The following is a 9,091-nucleotide window of genomic DNA, read 5'->3' as shown; positions in this document are numbered from 1 at the left end:
CTACCCAATTCCTTGGGTTGGTGAGTGCCCCATTCCTTGTGGACACTGTCCACGTATCCTGCATTATGGCTCCTAGTCCAAGGGGAGCTGTGAGGAGGGCCTATCCCTTTCTCAACTCCAGCCTATCCTTACCTAAACCAAAAGCGAAAGATGGAGAAAGAAATCGAAGATTGGGGTGAGAACTGCAAATGTTCATTTCAAAGCCTTCTTCCCCTGAACCAGACACTGCACTTCCCCCGTACTCTTCCCTCCCCAACAGTGGGCTCGGTGGCCCCAGACACAGCCAGAGTCCATCCAAAAAAAGGAGATTCTTTATTTAAATCAGCAAACTCAGATTCTTCAAGCCCCAGCCCACAATGGGCAGCCCTCCCTCCCCTGTCCCCTCACCCCACCGCTTTGCCACAGTGAGGGAAATGGAAAATGAGAAGCCAAGAGGGCCTCCACCAGGGCAGGATGCCTTCAATGTGTGGTGGGCCCAGTCCAGCTGTGGCAGGGGTGGCAGCAGCCACAGGCCCCTCCCTATAAATTAACTCCCTGTAACCACAGCTGTAGGCAAGGCATATTTGTGGAAGGAAGGCTGAAGACAGCATTGCCAATCCCCAGCCAAGGAATGGATTGAGGGCAGAGATCAAGGGAGAAAGGTATAGAGAAGAGGAAGAGGCCCTAAATTTTGCTCCCAGGAGAAAAGAAGGGGTCAGTTGGTCCAGTTTTTGTCGGTTTGCAGAAGGGAATGTATTAGTAAGCACAGGGGGAGAGGCCACCATCTGGCACCCCCAGAGGAGGTAGGCCAGGCCAGGACCCCACCCTGGCAGAGGGGAGCTTGAGAGCTCCAGAGGGCTCTCGGGGAATGTCACTGCTAAAATACATATATGGATGATAATATATACATTATCACCCATGGGAGGGTAGGGGAAGGGCTGAGGCACATCAGAGGATCTGACGTGGCATCCCATAGCCGGTCATGCCTGCCTGAGATGCCCCGCGGTTGGTGCCCATCTGTAACCCAATCACGTTCTTGCCCTCTTGCAGCTGGTTGTCCGAAAAGTTCCGAGGGTTCTCCCTGGACTTCCTGGGTAGAGAGGGAGCATCGGTTAGGAGGAGGTTGAGGTTGAGGCTGCCCCAGTAATGTCTTCGCTGGTCAGAGTACAGGCTTTGCTGGCGCCAGTTCTGTCCTTGAGAGACCTGAGCTCTCTGAAGTCACCTCCTTATCTTTCAAAAGGGACATTCCCATGGTGGAGGATTAAGTGAGATGAGAAAAGTGACAGTGCTTTGTAAAGAGACAGCTACTACAGTGGATCAATTGTTTCCTAAGGACAGGAATGGGGCTTGGGCAGCCCCAGCAGTACTCACTTAGGAAACCAGTTGGGATCCCCAGAGAAAAGCCCATCGTCCCGGGCTACTGCCAGCCCACCCAGGTTCATCAGTGTCCGCTGCACACAGGCCATGTTCTTTCCTGGGAAGAAGGGGATGTATTGGCCTCAGCAGAGCTGGGGTCCTACACACCTTGGTTCTACCTCTATCATTAAGTCAGCAGGCCCAGCTTCCAAATTCTTTTACCATTTGTCCGCATATCTTTCTCCATCCCGGCCCCCAACATGGCCAACTCCTCCATTACACAGACACAGACACACACCCCTTTTTGTCCTTAGGGTGAGAGAAACCTGCCCCTTCTCCCTGGTCAAAATGGTCTGACCCAGTCTCTGGTCTTCTGGATGACAGAACCCTGGCCCACCTTCCCAGAGGTCCACAGTCTGGAAGATGTCAGTGGTGTTGATGCCGTAGCGCTCAGCTGCTTGTAGGAACTGAGAAATCTGTTCCATCTGCTTGAAGGCCATGGTGGAGGCCTGGATCTTCTTCACTGGGCCCTGCCCCTCAGGGTACAGTCCGTTAATGAGCTCACATAGCACCTGGGTGAGGACAGCAGGTAGGCAGAGGTGGGGTCATGCCTATACAGACCGGAATGTGCCCCTCTCAGAGCCAGAGACAGTGAACCATTGAGGTTCCTCTCCTACCTGAACACACCTCGAGTAAGCCTCAGGCTCTTACTGCCCAACCCCTGCTTCTGAGCTCAGAGTGAAACCTGATAATCTAAAATCACTGACTAGATTATAACCTCTGACAGTTCTTTCTTTAGAGCATTCCGTGTATCATTTAAGGCATTCCACGGCAGGGAGGCCTATTCATCCCCAATCCCAGCCCCAAATCACTTGATGGGAGGGAGGAAAGCATGGGTCCTCTCTCTAGGCTCCGGAAGAAGTTGGGACGGGCATGCCCTCAGTTCTTCAGGTGAAATAATCCTCAGAACTCCCCCCGCCCACGACCCAGCCTTGTTCTCCTGACACTTTCAGTTGGAGGGGCCCAGCTCTCACCGTGCCATCCTTGAGCCAGTTCTGGAAGTTCTCACGCCCCGGCTGGGGCCGGCCCACATCCCTGCGGCACTGGGCAGTGATCCACTGGATCAGGATTTGCTCTAGGTCCGCATCGTACTGTTTCTCAATCTTCTGCTGCACCTCCCGGCTCAGGCCATAGGCAGGTCCCCTGTTGGCCATTCTAATGGGTGGTGGCGGCTGTGGGGAACTGAGAAAGGGACACACCCAGACCTGTGGGTGGGGGCATTCTGCCTACAAGGATACACACCATATCCCCAGGGTAGGACCCAGAGGTGAGAACAGCTGCCAAATGAGGGAAATCTCACTTTGACCCTTGGACATGGGCTAGAATAGCACTGTTCAGAACTGTCTATGCAGGTCATCTCTGGGTTCCCCCACCTGTGACAGGCAGTCTGTTTATTATTCAGGATTCCCACTAGATTTCATTTGACTGGTTCCAATACTAGAATGCAGTATTAAACCCACTGGAATATGGGGTACATGTGGCCGAGATTGGGGGTTCAGCCAGGCCCTCCTTTGGGGTGGTCAGCTTTAGCAAAGGCAAATTGGTCATTCTAACCATAACCTTGCTTTTTTTCAGCCTTGGTAAGGAAAATGATTTGGGAAAGGAGGAAGAACATGAAGAGGCTTGGGAAGCCTATGCCAGGAGCTAGAAAACTGGCTGGATCAACTCTCAAACAGCCACTGGGTTTTAACTGAGCACCCACTATTTATGCTGGGGACTGTAGAAGAGACAGAGTCCTTTATCCTAAAGTTGCCCTATAGTGCCATCAGAGACAAAGTGAGCATATATGAAAGGGTCAGCATTGTACATGACAAATACTAAACTGCTCAGACCATATGGTGTAGGCATTCAGAGAAGAGTATGGGCAGAAGTAGCTTGGAGGGCTTCCTGGAAGAGGTAGGTCTGAGTAGGTAACTCAGATTTCAGCAGTAGAAGGAACCTCCCATGACAAACCAGGAAATAAAAACAATTCTATTTTCCTTTCTGGAAGGTGTGATAGGCAGAATAATGGTTCCCCCAAAGGTGTCTATGTCCTAATTGCCAGAAACTGTACCTTACATGGCAAAAGGTTATTTCCAGATGTGATTATGAATCTTGAGATAGGGAGAGTACACTGGATCACCCAGGTGGGCTCAGTGTACTCAAACAAGGGTCCTCATAAGCAAAAGAGGGAGGCAGGCGAGTCAGAGAGGGAAAGTGAAAAGGAAACAGAGGTCAGAGTAATACAGGGCCATGAGCAAAGCAATGCAGGCGGCCTCGAGAACCTTGTAAAAGCAAGAAAATTGATTCTTCCCTAAACTCCCCAAGAGGAATGCAGCCCTGTCCATGCCTTGTTTTCAGCCAGTAAAACCTTTGTTGGCGTCTCTTGAACTGTAAGATATTAAATGTATGTTGCTTTAAGTCACTAAATTTGTAGTAATTTTTTACAGCAGGAATAGAGAATGAATACAGGAGTCCTGGGTGGTATTTTTAAAGGAAACTTGGAAAAAGATGGAGGGATAGGGAAATATGCAGGAAGGTTTCTTTAACTTAGTTTGAAGACCTCAGGAAGAACTGGGTGGTTTCCTGATAGCTGGCCTGAGTTGGCAGCACCTCAGTGGCCAGTGTTTCCCCCTCACCACCTCACTGCCTAGGTCCCACACCCAGGGGCCTGTCAAGTAAGCCCCCAAATGCTCCCAATGCCGAGGGGGAGCCAGGACCCCATGCCCCCCCTGGATGGGCAACTTTCTACTCTGAAATAGAGCTAGCCATCTCCTTGCTTATAAAAGAGGGTCCCCCAGGACAGGCACCTATACTCAAGGAAAGGAAAGAGAGCCACTCCTCCTGACATTTGGCTCCAGGCCAAGTAAATGATGTCACTCTGGCTCTTTTTCCATGTATCCCAGGTTAAACAATCAAGCCACCTCCTCAATGGGCCTTGGCCATTGTGTACAAGGAGCCAGGCCACAGGGGCAGCAGCTGCCCCCAACTGTTTCACATCTCTCACCCTCAGTGGTCCTTAGTTTAGCCCTTCCTCTACCCTCCAACATGGCTGCTCCTTTAGACTCCAGCTTATCCAGCTGCACATTTCTGACAGAGAGACTCTCCATAAATTAGTTATTTTTAAACCTCATTAAGGGCAACCTACCCACCCCAGACCTCCTCTAGCCTGGAATTGGGGCCAGAAAAACGTCAGTCTGGGCCTTGACCCATACCACCAGCCACACATACTCAGCTGGGAGAGGGCAGGCAGTTGAGAGGCTGAGACCTGTGGAGAGAGCGAGACAAGATTCCCCCCAGGGCAGCCCCAAATGCTCAGTCACCACTCAGACTATAACCTATGACCCTGCCACAGAGGCATGGCTGGAGGCTTGGGAGGAAGGGGAGTGGGCTAGGGACTGCTGCCTGTTCTCAGTAAGGCCCCATTTTCCAGCCCTATGTCCAGACCTCTCTCCTTGGAGCAGCTTCACTATGGTGACCTGGGCCTCAAGGCTGTGTCTCCATAGAGCCAAGTGGCCTGAGGACAAGGGATCACAGTGGCCCAGAGAAAGAAAAGGCAGGAGAATGATTAATCCAGACATCAGAGCTACGAGGGAAGAGGAAGTCCCAAGCCTAGCCTTCCAGTGCCTCCCTCTTTGGCAGGAGAGACGCAGCCTCCCAGATCAACCTCTGGACTCTGGGTGGATGCTGAGGGCCCCTTTCCTACTTTGGAACCTGGACACAGCTGGCAGTGTCACAGCCTCCAGCTGCAGTGTTCAGGCTCCACTCTGGGGCCATTTCCCTAGAGCCCTGAGGTGCCAGAGCCATAGGGCAGAGCTCTGGGAAGGGGCAGAACTCCAAAAAGGGGAGGGCCCAACCAGCCACAGCCTGTGGCAGCCTGTTCTCCCCATCCCCAGGGGCAGGCGAGGGCTGATGGGCTGCAGCTGCTGGAGCAGGAGTGGCCTACCCTAGTGGCACCCACAGGACCTACTCCTGCCCTCCCTCAAAGGATGGGAAGACAGCCAGTTGCCTGCTGGGGTGGGGAGAAGCTGTGTGGGAGATGCTCAGAACGGAGGATCCAAAGGGAAGACAACAGCTGAACAACTTGGTGGGTTAGCTGTGAGTAACCTAAAGTAGAGAGCTGCCTACAGCTGTGGGAACAGCCCCGCACCCCCACCCACAAAGGTACAACAGTTGGGAAACCGGGAGGGGCCACAAAAGGCTCCACCCAGACCCTGGGCTGGAAGCTTACCTCAGCCCGCAGACCAATGCCAAGGAAAAGGCAGATGCGGGCTGGGCTGGGCAGGGCTGGGCTAGGGGTGGGAGGATTTGAGGGTTTCCTGGCTGGGGGTTTAATTGGGAAGACAAAGGGACTCTCCATTCATTGTGCACATAAAACAGGGGTACTTTCCAATTCAGAATTGGGACTAAGACTATTCTAAAAGGGCAAAATGGGAGTACCTGTCCCCAACACGAAGTGCCACATGGAACAGGCACAAGCAGGGATGGTGGGAGACCTATGATTGGGGCAGCCCCCTCACCATCAAGAGTCAATGAGGAGAGAAAGCTGAAGCTACACAAACAGGAAGACACAAGGCCTGCAGGAGGAGGGGTGAAGTGGGGGACGTTGCCATGGCTTCTGTGTACCAAACACAGGCAAGGGGCAGGGAGAGGGCACCAGACAGAAACATACATTCAACAGAGGAGGGGTGAGAAGCTCCAAGCACTGGTGCTGAGGTGGGTCCTTGAAAGAGAAAGGGGCCACTTCACAGCAGTTCTCAGGGATAGCAGGGTGCAAGGCGATCCTTAAGGAGGCAGCTATGTTGCTTACTGACATTTGGAGATGGGAAGTTCCAAGTTTGGGGGCAGAGAAGTAGACTCAAGGCAATAGTTCAGCAAAAGAAATACCCTGAGAACAGAAGGTATAGGTATTCTCGGCTAGTGTCCCATACCTGAAAATCCTGTTAGGAGAAGGGGAGTTAGGGAAGGGGAGTTAGGGTCACACCCAGCTGGCAAAGAAAGAATTAGAGGCCAATACCCAGGGGGCAGAATAGGCACCGGGGCAGGGGAATGAGAAAGGGTTGCAGTTGGTTCTGACTACTTGTTGTTGGTTCTGCAATGGTAGGGCCCAGCTGGCCCCACCCTACCTTGGCCTCCCCTGCTGTTTTGTCATCCCAGTGGACTAGGAGAAAACGGGTGGGGGTTTGGAGCTGGGGAGCTGTCCCTCTATCTCGTGTTCTGGGACAGAGAAGGGGAGGGACTTTTCAGGTCCCCTCCTACACTGGACTTCCATAGCAGTCCATCCTTACTTCCACCCGTTGCCTTCTTTCTGCTCATGGTTACCCCCAAGAACTTCCCTGGTGTGGCTCCAGGAGGCCTGCAGGGCGGGAAGGCGGCAGGCCACTTCCGGTCCTGCAGGTCCGGCCCCTTGGCCACACCCTGGCCGTTATTGCGGCATGAGTCACACCGCTGGCCTGCTGGGGTGACGCAGTGGTCTGGCCAGCCCACCGGACAGCCTGTGGCCGCCATCCACTTTCCCAGCAGCGGGGGGCACGGGGTGGGTACCTTGACTCGCGTAGGGGCAGGAGGGCCTGGAAAGCAGCCATCCCTCCCACCACCACCTCACAAGGAGGGCACAAGGGCGCGGTTAGGGATGCAGCCCCCAGATGCCTGCACTCCGGGGACTCCACTGAAGCAGACTGTGGCGTCAACTCCCCGCCCGAACTGGGCGAGGCGAGGCTACCGTGGGACCTGAGTACCCGAGTCCCAGCCCGTGACCCCGAGTCCTCAGGAAACGAGCTGGCAGGAGCAGTAATAGAAAGGACGGCCTCGGGGCGCAGGGGGCAGGCTGCGCCCGCACGTGCTCCTGGAACCAGGAAGTGCAGGGTCGCGCCGAGCTGGCCCAGGGCGGCTTCGGTACCCCGGACATGCTGTGCCTTCGGGCCAACCAGCCAATCCCCAACGCCCTCCCTCCGTACCCTGGCAAGGACTCGGGGTTGGAGCCGGCGGGTGGGGCGCAATCCCTGAGTCCCTGCTTCTAGGGGGACGCTCCATCTGTGCGCTCGCCATATGGCCTGACCTCATCGCCCAGCAATGCAGGTCAGGGCCTGGGACAGGACCTGATAGAGCGGGACGGAACGGTCATCGGACCCTTGCTCCCAGCCCCTGGACCCAAGTTCAGTGGAGCACGTCGCCAGCCGGCCTTCTTGCTTTCAACAGACACCCCCACCCCCTTCCACACACACCCACTCCCTCCTGCTCACCGTCAGACGGAGAGCGCGTACTCAAGGCGGGGTTGCAGGGCGAGTGGTGCGCTCCGGTCCCGCGCGGGGGTTTTCAGCGGCTCCTGCCTGGGACCAGGCGGGCCGGGGGCGGGGCGAGAGCCGGAAGGGTTTAAAGGCGCCGTAGCGCAAGCCGAGAAACATTTAGAAGAGAGGAGCAGTTGGACGAGATCCTGGGTTAAAGGATCTGGGGAGTCCGGGCCTCCCTGGATAGTGGCAGTGGTCTCCAACTTCTACTCCACCCTAGAGCCCAGAGATCTGTGCTCCAGTGGGAAGTTTTCTGCTCAGGTTAGCTCAAGATTGTGGGCGTGTTTATATAGGAAGAAGCCTCTTGGTTTAAAAGGGTGGTTAGATAAACGGAGGCACAGGAAAACACTCCTCACCAACTGCCTAGGGTGTGACAGGACTGAGGCTTACAGGCAGGGACAGCACCAGCACCTACTTCAAGCCTAGGCAGGAAAACGTCAGGGGTGTGATCAGTGCGGGGACCCAGGGTTCAGACCTGACTGCTCTCCCCTTCATCTCCTATGATTTGGCATCTCTCCTTAATCCTGGAGGGCTCAGAAGAGGAGGCCCCAGTTGAGGAGGCTGGCAATTCTTCTGTCTCTGAGGGTGGAAGAGAGCATAATCTGAGAATTGAAGGAGTACTCCCCACTTTTCAAGTTTCACCTGAGCTGTCCCCGTGGGGTGGAGTCCCTGCTTACACACACCAGTGGAGTCCTTTATGTATGGTGGAAGTGTTTCACCTAGTTTTTATCAACAACCAGTGTCCTCCCACCTTTCCATTCTTTTCCCCAATCCTACCCAGTCCTACATTCCAGTGCTTCCAAGTGATTCCCTAGGCCAACGTTTGCACTCTTGTGCTGTCCTGCGGGGTGGCCTGCGGGGCCTCTGGTCCCGCTCCCCACATAAGAACGCAGGATATGGCTAGGCCAAACAGGAACACCCACGAAGCCATAGGTAGGGGAGTCATACCACTATAGTCTCACTGGAGGCTGGATTCACACGACGTGCGACCTGCTGTCCACTTTCTGCCAACCGACCGACTCTCTCCTCTCCCTAACGCAGCCGCAGCAGATATATTAGTGGCCAATGGCTCAAGGGCCACAGCTGAGGGCCATCTACTACCCGAGCCAGCACCCCTCCATGTGAGGCCAAGAGCCTGGAAACTGCTCTCTGGGGCTCTGCCCCCACACTCCACCCCTACAGGGTCTCGCCTCACAATCTACGCGACAAGCAGGTTCCTTGAGGGTCCCTGTGCCATATTAGCCTATCGGCACCTATGGACGAAAAGAAACAGTAGTCTTAGGAACCAACAATGGCAAATCCCTTCCATCTGGGAGGATACACACTAGCTTTTTGCCCTGGAAAGGACTGTCACTGTCACGGACACCTTTCCCGGTTTGTGGTACGATACCTTTATGGCAGTGCTTGGGGTCCCTTGCATAGTTTCAATA

At 54.5% G+C, this 9,091-nt stretch overlaps 1 protein-coding gene across 1 annotated transcript; it reads right to left on the bottom strand.

Moving 5' to 3' along the window:
* Positions 1 to 293: 293 nt before the first annotated feature.
* Positions 294 to 7,755, bottom strand: TAGLN2 (transgelin 2). Its single transcript, XM_019716449.2, has 5 exons — positions 7,617 to 7,755; positions 2,370 to 2,577; positions 1,733 to 1,907; positions 1,351 to 1,453; positions 294 to 1,069 (listed from the first exon to the last, which is right to left on the bottom strand). The coding sequence occupies exons 2-5, from the start codon at positions 2,547 to 2,549 to the stop codon at positions 928 to 930; spliced, it is 600 nt and encodes a 199-aa protein (XP_019572008.1). The 5' UTR covers positions 2,550 to 2,577; positions 7,617 to 7,755; the 3' UTR covers positions 294 to 927.
* Between the last annotated feature and the right edge of the window lie 1,336 nt (positions 7,756 to 9,091).

Source organism: Rhinolophus sinicus, linkage group LG17 (genome assembly GCF_036562045.2).
Source record: "Rhinolophus sinicus isolate RSC01 linkage group LG17, ASM3656204v1, whole genome shotgun sequence".
Taxonomy (NCBI): domain Eukaryota; kingdom Metazoa; phylum Chordata; class Mammalia; order Chiroptera; family Rhinolophidae; genus Rhinolophus; species Rhinolophus sinicus.
Note: the sequence above shows the minus strand (reverse complement) of the source record. Positions and strands in the feature narration are given on the sequence as shown.

What these genes read in the sequence shown, in the direction of transcription:
- TAGLN2 (XM_019716449.2), bottom strand. Translation starts at nt 2,549, where the DNA reads ATGGCCAACAGGGGACCTGCCTATGGCCTGAGCCGGGAGGTGCAGCAG. An exon ending in ACTGGCTCAAGGATGGCACG is followed by an intron (nt 1,908 to 2,369) that starts GTGAGAGCTGGG and finishes GTCCTCACCCAG; the next exon opens with GTGCTATGTGAGCTCATTAA. An exon ending in GACTGTGGACCTCTGGGAAG is followed by an intron (nt 1,454 to 1,732) that starts GTGGGCCAGGGT and finishes CCTTCTTCCCAG; the next exon opens with GAAAGAACATGGCCTGTGTG.